This window comes from Besnoitia besnoiti, assembly GCF_002563875.1.
Source record: "Besnoitia besnoiti strain Bb-Ger1 chromosome Unknown contig00015, whole genome shotgun sequence".
Taxonomy (NCBI): Eukaryota; Apicomplexa; class Conoidasida; order Eucoccidiorida; family Sarcocystidae; genus Besnoitia; species Besnoitia besnoiti.
In genome coordinates this window covers 1,195,133-1,214,123 of record NW_021703917.1, presented here as the reverse complement: position 1 = coordinate 1,214,123, position 18,991 = coordinate 1,195,133, and the positions used below count along the sequence as shown (strand labels likewise).

General features: G+C 60.2%; 1 protein-coding gene across 1 annotated transcript; it reads right to left on the bottom strand.

Moving 5' to 3' along the window:
* Positions 1–3,111: 3,111 nt before the first annotated feature.
* On the bottom strand, positions 3,112–18,161 carry BESB_028750 (uncharacterized protein; the record flags this gene model as incomplete). The annotated part of the gene is made up of 15 exons (XM_029361549.1): positions 3,112–4,401; positions 4,826–5,014; positions 5,250–6,577; positions 7,194–7,875; positions 8,140–8,561; positions 9,341–9,727; positions 10,504–10,531; positions 11,593–11,799; positions 13,050–13,257; positions 13,860–13,933; positions 14,257–14,409; positions 14,624–14,980; positions 15,454–16,262; positions 16,466–16,977; positions 17,857–18,161. The coding sequence occupies 15 exons, from the start codon at positions 18,159–18,161 to the stop codon at positions 3,112–3,114; spliced, it is 6,951 nt and encodes a 2,316-aa protein (XP_029215449.1).
* Positions 18,162–18,991: the final 830 nt, after the last annotated feature.

Below are 18,991 nucleotides of genomic sequence, written 5' to 3'. Positions count from 1 at the left end.
CGAACAAGAGTAGTTTAGCGACCCAAGAAACCAAGCGCGGCGCCAGTCAGCTGCCGCGGCTCAGACACACACGAACGATCCGACGCGCGCGACTCGGATCGGCAGTTTGGCTTCTCAAGAAACAGAAAAATACCAAGAAAGAGACAAACAGGCAGCCCTCTACGAAGAAGAGGCGGTAATGCGGGTCTGGGAGAGCGAACGCGTGCAAGATCGGCAAAGGAACAGATTCCAGGACTGTCGGGGAGATTCAAACAGAGAAGAAGGAAGAAATGAAGCGCGAAGAACGCGGTACGGTCTGAGAAAGGGGAATAATAGGAGACAGAATCAACTCGCCGACACGAAAAAAGAAAGTGTCAGGCGCACTGCTCGTTCAATTGTAAACGCGACTCCGTCGAAAAAAGGGCTGAATGATGAAGCCGGCGGAACGGAATCCCTGCCGACTTGGACGGGCGATTTCGTGGCAGCAACGAGATGAAAGAGGTCGCTTTTCCCTGGTTGCCGTTTTGAAGGCTATATCTTTTCGTAGCAGGCGGTATCTTGGGGGAAAGAGTCGATTTTGATCACCGCCACGCGCGCTGGGTCCCTCAAAACATGTTGATACAGCACATGCGCGGTCGACAAAAATGTAAGCGTTTTCCGTGCTCACCTCGGGTTTGCATGTTGACGCAGATGCCCGGCGCAGGCGTCGCTCTTTCTCGAGTGTTCGGCCACAGTGCTGTTTCGTTTCTTCTGGGAAGAAACGGTTTCGTTAGTGTGTTTCGTGCTGCTCATGAGACACACTTCTCGTGGAAACGATACACTGTCTTCTGTCGCGAGGCGCCCGCCGCGGCAACCCTAGACACACAGAGCCAGTGCAAAATGGTGCACCTCGTTCACGCACTGGTTTGCCATCAAAAACGAAGCTAAGGCGAGCTGGGGCCCCTGAAAGCGAATGCAGGTTCGGCGGCTTGTTAGGCGCAGCGGCTGGCACGAATAGGTGAAGTATCGTAAGTGGCTACCCTGTCTTCCCTGAAAGAGAGTCCCAGCTGCACGCGCTCGGTTCGCAGCGTTAGAACGTGAATTCCTTGGTCAAACTGCAGCATCGTCGCCTTTGGGCTGGGTTCCGGAGAGAAGCGAATTCTTCTCGGCACTCCGCACAGGCGAGGCACAGCAGTGCCCGCGGCCACATGCGAAACGCGTCATGGATTGCTTACATTTGAAGTCTACGCTGCACAAAAACACGGCGAATGGCCACGGATTTTGGGATGCAACATGTCGCGGGATTTTTGTCGGTTCCGCGGGAGAGAACTCGAGCTAAAGGGGACAGTCGGCGCGAGAGAACCTGATGGGATTCCTCGAGCACGCAAAACCGAAAGACCCGATGTTATACGCTGACTGTCTAGACACTGGAGTCAGGAAGGAAGCATCGACTGGCTCCGAGATACACACAGCGTTCAACTCAACTCGAGCCATACATACATATATACTACTATATATAGGTATATATATGTAGTAGTAACATATACATACGTGTTACAAATGCCACCCTCTGAACGGAAATAAGCTTCTGATGTGCTGTTGCTGCGCATGAGCATCTTCTCAGGCCCGCTTCTGTGTGCCTGGAGGCGGAGCGCCTAAGTGTTTTCTAGGTCTAATTACGGCTGCTCATACGTGAAGAACCGTGACCCGCTCTAACGCAGGCACTAGTTTACATAGCTCCGCTTCATAGTCATGCAGTCGGAAATCGGTCATGCGGGGTCTGAACTGCTTTGCAGAAGTGCGCGTGGTGTCTGAGGAGCCCAGTCCGCTAGAGAAGGCGGGGAGGCTGTCTTGTGCGCAACGGCAACAAAACACGGCGATCACAAAGGGCGCTCGTCGGCGGATGCCTGGCGCGGCGACCGGCCTACCGGTGTGAAGCCACCGAAATGTCATTGAATAACTGTTTTGTTCACGGAGCATGTTTTCGTGGCCATTTTGAACACGGCCGTTTTGACTAGCCAAGAAAAACTGATTTCTCGTCGAGCGCGTTCGGCATCCGTCTTTTCCTTCCAAAAGAGGGGAAGGCACAGCTATACACACGCGTCTTTTTGAGAGGCCCGCAGGTGCCAGACTCTTGCCTACGCGCGAGTTCGGAAAGTCTAAAGCAATCAGGATGATTTGCCTCTCGAGACTGTTTCCTCCAAAAAATTCGACTATCTCGCTCTATCTTCCGTTCTCCGAGTGGATACGGAGGAATCTCAGGCCCGTCGGGCGGCTGCGTCCTCACAGCGTCAGCGACCGGCCCCCTATCCTCGTCCGCCCGCTTGCCATAGAAGTTCAAAAATCGTGTCTGAGATTATGTCGGCAGCACCTTCTTTGCGCACACAAATTTTGCGTCCCGCGAAGCACGATCTACAGCCTTCAAGTCCTCTACTCGCGCGCGCCTCCCTTCCTCGGTCTTGTGCCTTTGGCGCACTGTGTAATTCTATGCGCCTTCTGCAGCAGAAACAGCGAACCAACACCTTTCGTCTTCGCGGCATCTTCTCTGTCTCGTCGCTCCCATGCACCGACCTTACCACGAGCCACGACAAAAAACATCGACCCTCGCGTCTCTGCCGCCGAAGCTCGCCTCGCGAAGGCCGGAAGTTCCCCACACTCTGCAAGTGAAAGCGTAAAAGGCCCGCTTATACACACGCAGGCAGCCTACTACGTTGGTCGGCACAAATAATGACTACTTTGTAGTACTACTACAGTTAGCACGCCCCCTTACGTCGGCTTCACGCGTCGCCGCACCGTTTGTACCCCTCGTTTCCTTCTTGTTCTTCGCGTCAAGAAAAGAAAACAAAGCATGCAGATTCCATCGCTCTCTCTACCTCGTGGACTCTTCATCTGCAACTCTCAGGGCGGGAAAGCGTCCCTCCGTTTCACTTCTCGGTAACCTCTTGTCGCACAGCCCCCCCCCCCCACCTCCCGCAACCACGGAACCCTCGCCGGCGACAGAGAGGTGGCGCCTTCGCCCTACGGGACGAGGCATCCTCGAAACACAGCCCTTTCTCGCACGTATCTGCGCGTCTCGCGTCTCCCCTTTCAAAAGTTGGCGATTTCCTAGCTCCTTCCGCAATCCGTAGGCTGATTGCGCTAGGGGCATCCAGCTCAGCCACGGTCATTCGAAGCTCCCTCCCTTCCTCCCCCCCCCTCTTCCTCCCCCGGGCCCCCGGAGGAACCCTGCCGCCCCAGCCTCGCACTGAGCATCCCGGAGCCGCTTCGTCGACCGGCGTTTCCGGGCTCGCGGCAGAGCAGCCGATTGACGGGCGTCACCGCTGGAATGATGCTTGGCTCGATCGACCTCCGTCCTTGTGCGGCACAGGCCGCCTCCGCGGAGAGGTCTCGCTCGGGCGACTCCGCGCGCCGCAGGCCTCCTCGCTTCATGGGTCTGCCCCGCCGGAACCCGCAGGCTCCAGCCTCGCGGCCCGAAGCCGCCCGCAGCGAGTGGGGGGACAGCTCGCGCCAGCGCGCCTTCCCCCCGCCGCTGGGCGCTGCCGCCTGTGCGGGACTGGCGCTCGCCGCGCCCGCACCCGTCGTGTCCTCATCCTCGCCTTCCCCACCGTCGTCAACCTCCGCCAAGGGGGCGCCGGCAGTGCCAGAGGTTGACGCGGCGGCGTCAAACTCTGGCACGCCCCCAGGGTGGAGGTCTGCACACGCGCTTCCGATAACCCCCACGGGCGTGCGGCTGCCGAACCTCTCGTGGCAAGCCGAAACGCCGCTGCCTCGCGTGCTCAGCGAGCCGGGCAGGCAGGCGTCGGCCGCCTTGCGCGGCGGCCCCCCCGCGCCTTCCGCGCAGAGCTGTGGCCCCATCCAGCGCGCAGTCGCGTCGTGCCAGCCGCCGCGCAGGACGGTGCTGCGACTCGGGTGGGCGGCCAGTGCCGCGCCTCCAGCCGCGCCGCACAGGGCGCTCGCAGTGAAGGACGCGCGGTGCGAGGCCGACACGCGAGGCGCTGCCCTGTCGAACGGCGGCGGCGCGCCCGCGCCGAAGAAACCCTCGCTGTTGGTCGCAGCCGGGAGGCACACTTCGCGCGCGCTGGATGGCAGATCCACAGACACTGTCGCCTTGAGGCTGCTGCACGGCGGCGCGTCCGCAAAATCTGATTCGTACGCAGCGGGGAGGTCGAAAGGAAAACTGGTCTCGGCCTGCGTGAGGCACGGGCTGTTCACCACACTCTGCACGTCCGGCTCCTCCTCCGCCCCATCCCCTGGCGCCGCCGCGCAGGGCGGCCGCGAGGAACAGATGCAGCTCACCCACCAAGGCAGCGGCAGCCGCTTGTGAAACTGCAGACAACACATGAAAATAATCAGCGGCAACGCTGTGCACACCACAGCGATCGCCAACACCCACACCGGCAAACCGCCCTCGACCTCCGACGTCTTCTTCATCTGACGCGTCTCCTGAACGCACACACCCCGCACGAAAAACACACACGCGTCACAGGTGAGGGCGAGGGGAGCGGAGGGGGGGGGGGGGGGAGGCAGCCACGCACAACATCAGAGTTTGATGGGGAGAGCGCCGATACCAACCGCAGAATCCCCTGGGCAAGATTCATACGAGTCTGGCGAGTCTCGAGCCGACCCAGTCGACAAGCGTGACGCATCTGCACGTGTGGGAGTGGCGGACAGAGGGGCGCTTTTCTGAGAGCCGCGGGGAAACAAAAACTTAACAACAGACAAGCAGAGACGAGGAGGAGACGCCATTCAGGCCTGCTTCTCTGCATCCATACAAATGCACGTCGCCGCACCGTGCGAGACGGTGCCGCGAGTGGCAAACAAGCGCTTCAGCTTCCGCCTTTGCAGACGAACCGCTGAGCTTGCTCACCCCTCGAGGTTGTTTCTTGACAACGACTGCATAGGGGACTTCGAGGAGGTTCCTGCATTGCTTGAGGATGCGCCCGAAAATCCGCTCGGCTCGCATAACCCGCCACTCTTCGCCGGGGGGCAGCGCAGACCGCATGGTCGCCAGGCCCTTGATCTTGTAGTGAATCAGAACCATGTCTTTCTGAATGAACTGCAGAGGCAATCACAAATCGAACGCAGCACGCCGCGCGTCGCCCACGCTGTCTCTGTCCCCGCGGAGCGCCAGAAGCTAGACGAGCGCAGCTCGCGCGCCTGCCTCCTTTTCCAAGAAGCCAACAGGAGGCCTAAAGCAGCTCCTGACGCGCCGACGCCCGCCACGCTGCGCGCAGCTCCTTGTTCGAATGTGCCAGCGTCGGTGTCAGGCGCGTCGCCGCCTAGACGCTCACCTTTTGCACGTTGGTGCGTTGGTTGTCATCGAGTTCGATGCCGAAAGTTTTGAGTTTGAGCGCCTGACGGTCTTCGGTGAGTTTGGCGGTGCCCAAGTCTTTGATCCGGGAGTCGTCCACGAGGGGGTCGATGCCCTTGAGCCCCCAGCCGCCGCTGCCTCCGCCTGTCGGCGCCTGCGCCATGAGGAGGAAGGACTTGCGGAGCTTCTCACTCACGTTCGAGGAGTAGTCGGAAATTGGCACGTAGACGAAGAAGTGGATATCGTAGTCGGTCGAGGGCGAGAGGCCGAACTGGCCGCTGAAGGGGTCAGTCACGTCGGTTCCCTCGAGCGTCGAGTAGATAACCAGCGAGCGGCGGAAAAACCAGATGCCGTGGGCGCCTTTGTCGCCGTTGATGTGCCGTTTCAGCGCCTGCATGGCTGTGACGACCGGGACTCCGGCCTCGGGGTTGCCTGTCGTCCAGTCGCGGCGTGCAAAGACGCCCTCGGGGCTCCGCGAGATGTTGGCTGCCTCGTCGCGCTCGGCGTCGTCCGTCAAGCCCTTGCCCAGGTTACGCATGTCCACGAGCTCACTGGCGGGTATGTCGACGTTCGTTTGATCGGGCAGCGAGACGAGGGGGCTCGCGGGGTTCTCCAGCGTCACGTGCCCGACGTCGAAGAACTGGATCTCCACCAGCAAGCTGTCGTTGGTCATGGCCTGCAGCAGCCGCTGATTCGCCTCGTACGAGTTGCCCTCGCCCAGCACGCCCGCCTGGAAAATCCCCGTCCCCAGCTTCACGGCGTAACCCGCCAGACGCGTGATGGGCAGCTGCTTCTTCGTCACCGGGCGAACCTCCCCCGACGACCAGCCCAGCGGCGAGTGCAGCGTGGAAGCGGCGGCAGAAGCTCCCCCCTCGGGGGCTGCCGGCGCGGCGCGGGCAGGCTGCTGCTGAGGCTTCGTCTCCGCCTCCGCCTCTGCGCCGCCTGCCGGGATCGGAACGCCGGCGGAGGCGGAGGCAGCCGCGGCCGCGACCGCGCCGCTCCTGTCGGCGAGGCGCAAGTCCTCGCCGAGTCGCTGAACGGCCTTCTCTAGCTCGTCCTCCAGGACACGCTGCAGCTGCTCGCGGAACTGCTCCAGCTCCTGCGCCGTCGAGTTCTCTGTGAAGAGCGCCGAGACTGGCGAAGTCCGGAATCCGTCCAGCAGCAGAAACATGTGACCGCACACCGGCTCATCCATGACTGGCTCCCGAATTGCCCCCGCAACCAGCGACAGCGCTCTGTGGTACGAGCGCATCATCGGCGTCGCCATCCGGTCCATCCAGTCCTCTAGCAGCATCTCCATCACGTAGCCTGACACCAGACACGCACCGCCAGCACACAGGCAGGACAAATGGCTGCAACCGCTGCGCGCCTCCGCGCCCTCGACGCAGAACGACGAAACAAAAAGAAGCGACCGCGACTAGCACACAAAGGCAGAGGACTCCAGACGCCGTTAGGGCGCAAAAGGGACGACAGAAGCTGTCAGGCGCTGAACAAGGAGCGAGGGAGAGACGAACGTAACAGAGCGAGAGAGCGGAGAAGAAGCGGCGGACAGAGGAACCATGTCGGAAAGGCCGCTGTGGCCGAATCCGCAACCCGCGACCTCTAACACACAGTCAACAACAAGTCTCACGGGCAGCAGAACAGGTGGCAGCCCCACGTAACTACAGCCATGTCAAAAAGCGTCTATACGTATTCTTCGATATGCCCGTATGCACATGGATCATGGAGACACGCGGACAGGCTCTTGTTGCGTGTCGCCGGGAAGAGAAGAGGGCACTCGTTCCGAGACAGACGGAGATCAAAGCGCGAACCCCGTAAAAGCTGCGCCCTCCTCATTTGCGTCATTCTGCTGCTCAGCCGTTCCTGTCCATCTCGTTAGAAGCGTTGCAGCTGCGCAAATGAGGTTGGCTCATGTCTGTCTCACCGCTCTGGAGTTCGTGGACGACGAAGTACGAGGCCCAGATGGAGGCCGCCTGGTTTATGAGTTCGGCGAGAGGCGCTCCCGCGCGTAGCGGCAGCCGGGTGATGCTGGCGAGTTGCAGAATTTCCTTCGTGCTCCACAGGGGCGAGTCGACAGGCTGGTGCTCCATCAGGCCCTTGACGAATTCTCGAAAGACGATCCGATCCCCTCCCACCAGACTGAGCAGCTCGTGCTGCAGAGGGTCGAGCTGCAGCCTGTCGCGCGTGCCGCTGCCCTTCGCCGCTTCCAAAGTTTGTCTCGCCTTCGCGCGCCGCCTCCCACTTCTGCCTGGCTGCGCCGCCGGCTCCCGCTCGCGCCCCCACGCGGCCGACCCGCGCGCTTCTTCTTCCTCCCGGCCTCCGTCTGCCTCAGCCTCCTCTTCGTCCTCCCCCGCGCCCGCGGGTGCGTCGGTCTTCTCCTCGTCCTGTGCCTTCTTCAGCTCCCGCACAGTCCGCCGCTGGCGTTTCTCAGGCGCGCGCCGGAATTCTTCTTCGTCTTCAGCCGCCTCTGGGTCCTGTTCCCTGTCGGCAGCCTGCAGCGAGGCACTTCGAGGGTCGGGCTCTCTTTTCGCCGCGCGCAGCGCAAGCTCAAGAACGCTGCGCGAGGCCTGAATCATCTCCACGATTCGCACGCCAGCCAGCGTCAGCTGCGCAGACAACACAAGAAAAAACCCGTCGTTTTCCAGTCTCTCACGCAAATCCTAGGATGCAACCTCTTTCCACGCGAAGGAAACGTGCCTTTCCCTCTCAACGACAAAAAACGAAAGAGGCTCCGCGCGAAAAGCAGCCCTTTCCCCCCCGCCCCCCCCCCTCCCCGAGCCGCAGCAGGCGACCGACCTCGCAGACACGAACGCTCAGTCGCTCGGGTGCCTCGCTCACGCCTGCCATCGAGTCGCTCTGCGCCCTCTCACCTGGATTCTGGCGACCCGGTTGAGGTCGCAGGGCTCCACGTTTTGCCAGAGGTATCGCGGGCCTTGCGCGGGGAGTTGCGCGTGGGCGTCGGCAATGAGTCTGTGGAGCAGGCGCGTCGCGTCGCTGAACCGCACGCGCTCGTCCCAGCTGCGGCCTAGCGCGACGCCGTCCGCATCCTCGGGGAACTGCGCAAGCAGCAGAACGAGGAGAAAAAACTGCCGCGCCACCTTGGGATGCGCCTTGATCGCCTCGCACATACTGTGGTACAACGGGTTATCCGTCCCCGGCCAGCTGCTCGCTGCCGGAGACGCGACCGACGCGCCCCCTGAGTCGCCCCCCGCGCCCGACGAGCGCGGCCCAGGCTCCGCGCCGGCGGCCGCGTCTTCCGGGCTCCGTGGAGAGGCTGGCGGCCCGATGCGGCCTGAAAAAGAGCCAGAAAACACACAGAAAAAGCCGCGAAATTGCGACACGACTCTCGCGCGTGCTCACGCCGCACGCGCTGAGGAAACGAGGCGACGCAGAAGAAATCAATCGAGAGAATGGACGACCACCTGCGGAGACACGAATGGAATCCCGATACTGGGCTGCGAAGACACGAACCCGAGAGAACGCGGAGGGGAGCACACTAACGTACCAGTATGATGAAGACGGACACAGTCAGTAGAACGCGAAAGCAGGCTGCATCATTTGCCGCAAAGAAATGAGGGCGCAGCCCCCTTGAAAAAGGGGGAACGCGCCCACGAAACACCGAGCATTCGAAGCCAGGAAGAACTCAAAGTCCCCTGAGGAACTGCCCTGGCGAGCTCTGAGGGCGCCTCACGCGTCTTGAGATTCACCGCCAGCAGACGTTCCCAGAACTGCCGCGCGACTCGCTAGACTGGAACGAAAGGAAATGCTGCGCGGTGCTGCATCCACACTCCGCTCGACTTTAGCCGCGGGGGACGCGCGACGAGGATGAAGAGAGGCCGCAGGGCCCCACTGGCGACCCCACCCCGGTCAGTCGCTGCTTGAAAGATATGTAAACCGGATCGGTACGTCCGATACGCTGTTCAAAGCGCAGCAAAAAACTTAGTTTAAATTAAATCGTTCCGCCCCCCGCCCTCACGCGGAACCCGAAGCTCCAACGGGTCGTCGCCACGTTCCACAAATTCAGGTGAGCCCCGCAAACGCGAGTGTTTTCCGCCGGATGCGAACTCTTACCGGGCTCTTGGGGGTCACTGGCGGGGGATTCTGCGACAGCGAAGAGAAATCTTGACCAGGGGAAGCGAAGAGGCAGGAAGATGGAGGCGTCTCTCGGGTCGGTCGACGCGGCTGAAGCGAAAAGCGCGATCGCTAGAACGAAGAGTAGACGTAGGAGTTGCGAGCAATTTCGAGGTCGGCGAGCGCGTGTCGCCAGCCGCAACTCGATGTCTGGAGGCCTCTCCATCCTCGAGGGACTCGCGTGGCTCAGGCCCAGGAAGAAAGAGGTGAGAATGACCCGGTGCGGGAGCCGAGGCGGAAGGCCAGCCCCGCCTTCAGGCTGCCGAAGCCTCTGCGTGCCTGCATCCAGACCGCGCTGCAGTTCGCAGGACGACTCCCGCGAAAAACCTACTAGACATGCACGTAACTGAGAAAGTCAAAGCACCCTGACCCGCGGCGGCTTCTGGCCTGAAAAATCGGCCGCGCCAGCAGCGAGCGTCGGCTTCGAGGCTGCTGCGGTCTTTGGTGTAGCTACACGACGAGACACAAGGACCGCGTTCGCGTTGGTCCAACGTCGGGCTGAACGGGAGCTGCAAAAAGGCACATCGACCCCGAGACGAGAAGACCCGCCCCGCAGCTGCGCATGAAAAAACGAGACTCCACAGGGACAGCGATGAGCAGGGGCCCCGAGGAACCGGGAGGTACCCGAAGAAGGCGGAGGGGGAGAGCCGAGCCGCGAAGGAGGAAGTCGCGGGCAGGAGACCTTCTTCATGGCGCTACAAACGGCGAAGCAAACAAAAAGCAGAAGAGACGGCGACCCTACAACTCAAAAGTGGAGGTAGACGCGCCACCCCTCACAGGCCGAATGCGGTCACCGCCGCCTCATGCTGCTGCTGCACCGGTGAGAGGAAACGAACCAGTAATCTTCCCTACAGCTCCAGTCGTCGCAGCAGGGGTTCGCGAGGAAGACCGTGCGCAACACACGACAAATAAAACTCACACCTGACGTCATCCGAGAAAAACGGCCCCAAAAACTGCCCCGTGAGAGAGCCTAACAGAGCGTCAGACGAACACGACAACGAAAAAACCAGGGAGGCGCGCACTTCGAGGAATCGGGTGAATGGCTACCGCAGTTGGCGGCCGTTTCGTTGGACAATGACGCCCATGCTTCTACTGCGGCTCACTTACACCGCGCGATACACTGGGTAGAGCCTGTAGACACGCCCTTGCTATTCACAAAAGCACAAGACATGCTGTGTGGCACAGAAGAAAAAAAAAGCTGGAAGAAAACTGCCACGCGACCGCGCGACCCTCCGAACTTGCCGTCTAGGCATGGAGGCGTGCGTGCTGGTCGTAGGAATGCAAAAAGCGGAAGCCGTGCCGCGAGGGGGGGGTGTTCTGCACCGGCCCCAGACAAATGCAGTCAAGAACAAGACTCGGGTGAGGAGGACGACAAGGCAAACACCCGCCTCGGAAACAAATGCCTCTTTAGTTCTGTCCTTCGCGTGACTGACCGTCCCAAACATCGCACAAACGCAGCCTCGGCGGACGTCGCGCGTGGCGCGGCGACCCCGATGGTGCTGGGAAGAAGAGTCGCGCCACGGAACAGCTGTGAACCCGATTTCCTCGCATTCGCACGAGACTCGACGGTCGCGGTTTGCGCGCGGCGGCAGGCGGGAAGGGTGGCAAACAAAAGCAGAGCCGCCCTGTCTGCGACGGAATCGGAGTGGGCGGAGTCGAAAATACTTTTTGGGAGACCGGTCGGCCGCACAAACCCACGATCTGGAGCTCTTACCGGTCTCTCACTGCTCCCTTGGACCGGAATATGAACCGTGCGGCGGCAATCGGGCACAGCACGTCCGCGGACGCGAGGGCGTCGAGCGAATTCAATTCCGACTCCCTTTACTGGACCGACGAACGGGAAGGTGCGAGAAAGGGTGGTGAAACGGTCTGAGAAAGGCGCAGGACAGCCGATGGACTCAAAGGTTTCTCGAGCCTGGGGCTCTGCTGTCGCCTTCCGAGCCGCTATCTCACCGCGTTGCTCCTTCCCTTTTCTCCCCCCTTCTCGGGATCCCTCCCGCGGACGTCGACAGACGCCGACTACGGGCAGCAGACGTCGCCCGCGCGTCGCAATCCCCACAGTCCGTCTGCGCGGACGATTCGAAACAGACTTGCTCGGCGCTGCGATGGGTTTCCCGTGACCCCTGCCGGCGCCCGACCGCCGCTGGTTCTGCTGAGCCTCCTCGCGTCGACAGACGCCGCATCGTTCTCACCGCAGAGGCTTTCGAAACCTTGCGCCTGGGAGACATGTGCGGCTCATCGGAGCGCGTAACGAGACACGCACGAGCCGAAGTACTCCGCGGATTCGAGAAGTCGCGGTGCCTGGTTGCGGCGCGCGCAGTCACGCCGCCTTGCTGCTGACTCAGTAGCGGAAGGGTGGCGTAGACAGGAGGACGTTTCTCAAACCAGGCAGCGTACAGCTGAAGAGAGGGCAAAGGCAAGGCGGGCTGGGGCGCACGCGGAGGATGCGAAAGCTTCCGCCGCTGGCTCATGGTGACTACGTACGAAAGGAATCAGAAGAGACGCCGTGGGGAGAGCGTGAGCTGCAGCAGGCAGAGTGCACACGAAATCGCTAGTGCCCTTGTGCGTTGTTCGAATCCGTTGTTTTCCACGCGGCTCGGGCCAGGCGTCATCTTAGGCAGAGCGGCGTGTCAGGGCATCCTACGGTATCAGTTCCCCGTATACCGATATCCAGGAAACCGACTGACGCTTGCGCACAGCTGTGGAGTAGGCGTGAAATCAAAGTTGCTGGCGGATGACGTCTACGTGCTCCGAGAGCTTGGCTCCCGCTGCACTTCCCGAGAGACGTATCCCGTCCTCTCCACAGTTAGCCTTCAGGTTCAAACTGGCCTTCGTCTGGCCGCTATGCAAAGTTGTACTTCCCGCTGGCAGCTCCGGCTACGGCCTCGTACGCAACTCTGTTGAGTTCGTGGGGATTCGTTGTCACCGCAAGCGCTTTCCTCCTTCAAAGCTGAGGAGAGGCAGCCTCACTTGGTTCATTTAGGGTTTTGCAGCGTTATGTGTGTCGCATTTTCCTTTGTGGCAGACACATGGCTGCGCACTGAGCTGGCGCGATGTGCCGGACGCTCGTGGCTCTGCGGAGAACAGCTGCTAAACCGGGCTCACAGCAACTTGCAGTCATCTGCAGCGCGATGCGCTCAACTTTGAGGCAGGCGTGACACACTGCAAACGTGGAAGGGAGAAAGCAGCTGCGGGTCAACCAGCTTTCCGCTAACTGTCGCGCGTCTGGGGATTCATTTTCAAAGAACGGTGACGGCGCGCGTTTGAGCGGGGCGCTGCGTAGCGTCAAGAGTCGACGCGCTGACTCGCGTTTTACGCCGTCGCACAGACTAGATGCTAACTTGAAAGTACGCGGTTGATTTTCGAAGGAAAAAGGTTTCTCTGCGAAGCATAGCTGATATAGCGCTGGACGAGTAAAAAAGCTATGAAGTCACACGACACAGCAGAGCACATTATTTTCGCGGAGGCGGGCAGCCTCGAAGCCTCCCCTCCAGCTCTTCTCTTCTGCGTCCATCCTTTCTTTGTGTGGGAAGGACGAGTGCGAACCGACTACCTGACACCAGTCACACGCAGCAATTTCCTCAATAAATCTGTTCAGCGAGCAGCCGGGGGCCCGATAACTCCGTGCGCAAGCAACCTCGGACCTCACTTCTTTCTTCGCGGATTCTTTCCATCCCCCGCCACCCACCGCACGACTCGCAATCTCGCGCTCGCCCTTCGGCTCAGCGTCCGCAGGAAGCGCCACAACACAGACGCCGGTGCGAACCGCGCGGCGTACCGCGTCAAGAAACGTGTCGGCTGCGCTGGTCGCAAGGCTCTCCGCTGCGCAAGGCACGCGCTTCGCCGCGGCCACTGGGCTGAAGAAAACCCGGAGCAGCAGCATTCGGGCGAGATCGCAAAAGACTAGCCGTTGTAACCCCGGAACGCGTAGGCATTCATGGAAAGAAAAGGCCGCCTTGTCGGCGGACACTCAGACACACAGTACAGCTCGACAGGGACAGAAACTGAGCAGAACACAACTATTTAGGGTCCCATTATCCCTCCCCCCAAACGCACGAAATAGCGACGAGGCCGCTTCTTCGCTCGCGACAGAGCAAGGTGCGTGCCTGAGGAGTTCAGGGATAAATCCTCTGTCTGGGTCGTCAAAGCCGTCTCCGCCGCCATACTTCACTTGGTGTTTGCCCTTTTGAGAGACCTGCGACCCGACGACGGACTCTCTCGCCACCTCTCGATATCACCGAATCGCTCCCCCACTCGGAAGACGTCTTTACACTTCGCTGGAGCCACGAAACTGCTGTTGACAGTTTCGGGTTCGCCAGAGCGACAGAACCAATTCAGCACGACTCCGCCCCCCCCCCCCCCCTCCCCCACCCGCGGGCGAACCAAAGAGAAAAACTAAGCCTGCCACGGCGGACAAGAGGAAGAGAATCGCTTCACTTGCGCAACTCGCGATGTTTACTGGCTCTTCTTGTCGCCGCTCTCGCTGCCGCTGCTCTCGCCGACGTTAGTGCTGCTCGAGTCACTCGATCCAGCCTGCAGAAACCGCCGCACACGAAAAAAAAAATTCCAGCCTCTTCTCCCTCCAAACCTGCGCACATTGCTATCCTGTAAACAACCGACGCGAGTGCTAGGCGCACGCCATCATCACACGCACATGCATGTACACCACATAGATCATATACTATATATATATGTATATACATATATGCATAAGATATATATGTACACACATGTATATATATATATATATATATGCACGCCTCGGTTTGCGACAAAATCTCGGGGCCCTATGGTCTGAACGTCTAGGAAGCTGGAAAGAGCGCGGCCGCCCCCGTGCGTTCGAGACCCTCGCACACCTGGTTGTACGCCTGCTGAGACACCTTCCAGGAGGCCTCCTGCAAGCTCTTCAGCGCCTCGCGGATCGGCTCAGGGTCCTCCTGGCCGAGGTTGGAGCGCAGCTTCGCAATTTTCTCCTGAAGGTCGGTTCTGTCCGCGTCGGTCATCTTTTCCTGAGAAGCCCAGACGAGCGCCAGAGCGTCGTAAGTACACCATAAACCCTAGGTCTCAGGCCCCGACTCACATGAACTCTCTCTGCGTAGCCTCGTCCTCTTGCGAGTCCGGGGCTGTCTCTGTCTCTTTTCAGGTTTTTTTCGATCGACGCGCGCAGTTTAGGGTTTATGAGCCGCTGCGCGTCTGTACGGCTGGCTGGTGTGTCGCGCTTACCTTGAGGTCGGTCATCTGCTTCTCAACGGAGTAGATGAGCGTCTCGGCCTCGTTCTTCGCCTGGACTGCGTCCTTCTTCTTCTCGTCCTGCTCCTTGTAGAGCTCGGCGTCCTTCACCATCTGCTCAATCTGCGCGTCAGACAGCCCGCCGCTGGACTGAATGGTGATCTCCTGGCGCTTGCCAGTGCTTTTGTCCACGGCGCTGATGTTCATGATGCCGTTCGCATCGACGTCGAAGGTGACTTCAATCTGCGGCACGCCGCGCGGAGCAGGCGGGATGCCCACGAGGTCGAACTGACCCAGCATCTTGTTCGCGGCCGCCATCTCGCGCTCGCCCTGATACACCTTGATGCCGACCTGCAGGCACCCCCACGCAACACAAGACAGATATATTCGCGCGAAGGTCACCTCGGAGGGGCGGGAGGGGAGGGGGGATGGCCGCGGCACAGCAAAGCGCGAGAGCGAAGAACTAGCTGCTTAGCTGCAGCCTGGAGGCCTACGAAACCAGGACCCTGGTCGGCGCCATGCTCATGAGGCTCTCAGCATCTAAGAGGTGGCTCGCGGCAACATATAACAGTTTTGCCTTTGCCCCAAGGCCGCAGACCCTACAGATATCGCGCGACACGCGCGACAAACGAGGTTGCCAACTCGATAAAAAAAGACGTCGCACCGCCCAAACGGCTGAACCTGTGGAATCCACTCAAGAGTGGCTGGCGAAGATTCGCGCGCGACCGCGACAGTTCCTGCTCGCGGAAGAAGGCGGCAAGGTGGTAGTCACGCGCCTCAGACGGCTTCTCTGCGATCGGCTGTTGCGTCTCGGAGGCGCTCACCTGAGTCTGGTTGTCGGCGGCGGTCGAGAAGACCTGGCTCTTCTTGGTGGGGATCGTGGTGTTTCTATTGATCAGGCGCGTGAAGACGCCGCCGAGGGTTTCGATACCAAGCGACAGGGGGCAGACGTCGAGGAGAAGCAGATCCTTGATCTCGCCCTTGAGGACGCCGGCCTGGATGGCGGCGCCCATGGCGACGGCCTCGTCGGGGTTGACGCCCTTGCTAGGTTCCTTGCCGAAGATCTGCTTGACAAGCTCCGTGACCTTGGGCATGCGCGTCATGCCTCCGACGAGGATGACGTCAGAGAGGTCAGTCTTGGAGATGCCCGCGTCCTTGATGCACTTCTCGCAAGGCTCCACCGACTGCTGCAGCAGACCTCCCACGAGCTCCTCGAGCTTCGCGCGCGTCAGCTTCACTTGCAGATGCTTGGGCCCGGTCTGGTCGGCGGTGATGAAGGGCAAGTTGACCTCCGTCTGCACCTTGCTAGACAACTCGATCTTGGCAGTCTCCGCCGCCTCGCGCAGACGCTGCAGCGCGAGCTTGTCGTTAGTCAAGTCGATGCCCTGCGCCTTCTTGAACTCCTCGATCAAGTGTTGCAGAATCTTCTGGTCGAAATCCTCGCCTCCCAACGACGTGTTGCCGTTCGTCGCCTTGACCTCAAACACACCGCCGAGGATCTCCAGAATCGAAATATCGAACGTGCCGCCGCCGAGATCGTAGACCGCAATCGTCTTGCCGTCGTCCTTGTCCATGCCGAACGCCAGCGCAGCGGCCGTCGGCTCGTTGATGATACGCAGAACCTCCAAACCCGCTGAAAAAGACAGACAGCTCCAGATCGCAAGAGTTGACTGCCAGCAGCCCGCGCGCATCCCGCTCCATTCCGACAAGCCGCACGCAAAAACTCAATAAAATCCGCACGCGACAACTCGCAGAGCTGCGCGAAACCAAGAGAAAAGCTGCGAGTGTGTGGAGGCGTGGATGTCACACTGCTTCTTCGCGAGGCTCTGTGCTCACCGATCTTTCCGGCGTCCTTCGTAGCCTGTCGCTGCGAGTCGTTGAAATACGCAGGGACGGTGATGACAGCCTGGCGGACAGGTCTGCCGATGTAGGCCTCCGCAGTTTCCTTCATCTTGGTGAGGATGAAGGCGCTGATTTGGCTGGGCGAGTAAGGCTTCCCCTGCGCCTCGACCCACGCGTCGCCGTTGCTCGCGCGGACGATCTTATAGGGCAGGATCTGCTTCTCCTTCTTGATTGCATCCTCCTCGTAGCGGCGCCCAATCAGACGCTTAGTCGCGAAGACAGTATTCTCCGGGTTCGTCACAGCCTGGCGTTTCGCCACGATACCCACCAGGCGCTGGCCGTCAGACGTGAAGGCCACGATCGACGGAGTCGTGCGCATGCCCTCGGAGTTCTCAATAACCTTCGGCTGCGAGCCTTCCATCACCGCCACGCACGAGTTGGTCGTTCCCAGATCGATACCAACCACATCTCCGCGCGCCTTGCCGTTCATGCGGGGAGCAGACGTGCTGAAAAAACACGCAACAGCGAAACAAAAACGATCCTTAACGCGCAGAGACCGGCACGGGCTGAACCACGCGCACGGAGTTTGAAATCCACGCGCAGAGAACTCACAGAACGGTGCGCCGAGACAGACAGACGCACGCAGGTCGCGCGGGTGAAAGTTATCCGGCATATTCCATTCCGGTGCGCATGCGTTAAGAGGGCAAGAAACGAAACAGGTTTTGAAGGCACTCGCTTGGAAAAACCATCGACCCGAGAAAGTTAGTGTCGCAGAAGCGGCCGCAGCGGGCCTCCGCGGACTTCGAAAGCCCTTAAGCATCGCAGTGATCGCGGTATGGATGGACACGTGCGGAAACGCTGGCGAGCACTGCATCCATGCATCCATCCACGCGATGACGTCCAGGAGGATTTACGCTCCCCGTATATATCTGGACGAACAGGCATGCCTGAGCATGCGGGATCCAGCACAGACGCGGCAAGAACTGCACACATGCGTGAAAACATGTGCCATCCGTTGTGTGAGCACGAACTCACAAAGAGGAGGAAGAGGCAAGCGAAGCAGAACAGGCCACGCCCAACCCACTGACAACCCTGTGTGGCGGTCGATCCAACATGTACACTGTACACGGTCCCTGTCTCAGCGGCTCGGTCGTCAACGTGGCGCATTCCCGTCGAAACCAGTGCGCCCCGCCATGAAAATAGAACGCTTTGCCTGAGAGAAAAAAAGTCGACGCGTGTTGGCGGTTCACCCTGCGGAAGCAGGCAAGGGGCAGAACGGTCTGTGGGGCCGTGAAGTGTGTTGCGGCACCCCCCGAAGTTCCCCCACTCCTGCGACCAGGTGGTGTCCGATGTTCCGCTTGCAGAGAAAGAAGTTTCGCATTTACCTGAGGTGACGGGAGAAAGACGACAGGACGCCGGCGGCCTGTGCATTCTTGAGTGCGTTTGAGCATGCAGTCGTGGCGAGCACTCTGTTGAGGTTCCGGGACAAGGGGGAAGCAGCGACAGTGGCGGTTTGGCAGAGAGAGTTAGAGAAGAATCGAGAAGAGCGGCGCAGAGCCGACTGAGTCAAGCTAGCAGACGATGCAGTACCGGCGGCAACGAGGGTCGACACCGAACGAGAGTTGGGGCCCGTGCAATAGCGGCTCGCTCGATAGGCGAGGGAAGCCCCGGCAGACGACATGGACGCCATTTTCACAACGGTGGTGGCAGACTGGAAAACACCAACAAGGGGTGAGAAATATCTCTGTGGTTCTCAAAAACCGAGGAACGCACTCTCTACCGGGGGTGTAGTTACACCGTAGGTCAAGTACAACGGTTTGCGCTTGAGCGGCACTGCGAGCAGGCTGAGATGAGACACACGAAGTGATGAAGCATTAAGTGGGATGGTTAATCACAGGCTCCTTGCTTGGGAAAGGAAAATAGCTCACATGCGGCAAATCCGCAACCGATGCCGCAAGTCCTTATCCCTGTAGTCAAAACCGAATTCCGAAAGAGACTGGACATCACGCGCGGACGTTCTCGACGAAAACCGTGCGGTCCTGCATGAAACGCCATCGGCCCCCGCACTCGTTTTCGGCAAGGGGGGCGGGCGCCTCACCCTGTACACGACCCGTCGGAAACACTCCACCCCACGGTTGCGATGTTCGCGACGGCGTATACCCCGCGGCACGCGTGTACCGGGAGCGCGCTCACGACTGTTTACGCCATCTTCCTTTGCCCTCTCGCACTGGTAAAGGGTGAACTCGAGAAAGCTGGCTGGAGGCATTTTCGTACACGGGACGGCGGGCGCGTCGTCACAAACTCCAAAAAAGCGGCACTGACACTTGCAAACGTGCGGTCGCGTGGGCAACTCGCTCAGAGCGAGGAGTCGGGCTGTGTGCACGCCGCGCGTTTCAGGAAGTATCGTTGCAACCTGACTGGCATCCGTGCGAGATTCCACAGTTTCCTGACAAGGGAGACCGTCTCTCTGTTGCCGCAACACACCTCTCACACTCTTCACACACGCAGCGTGAAACACTC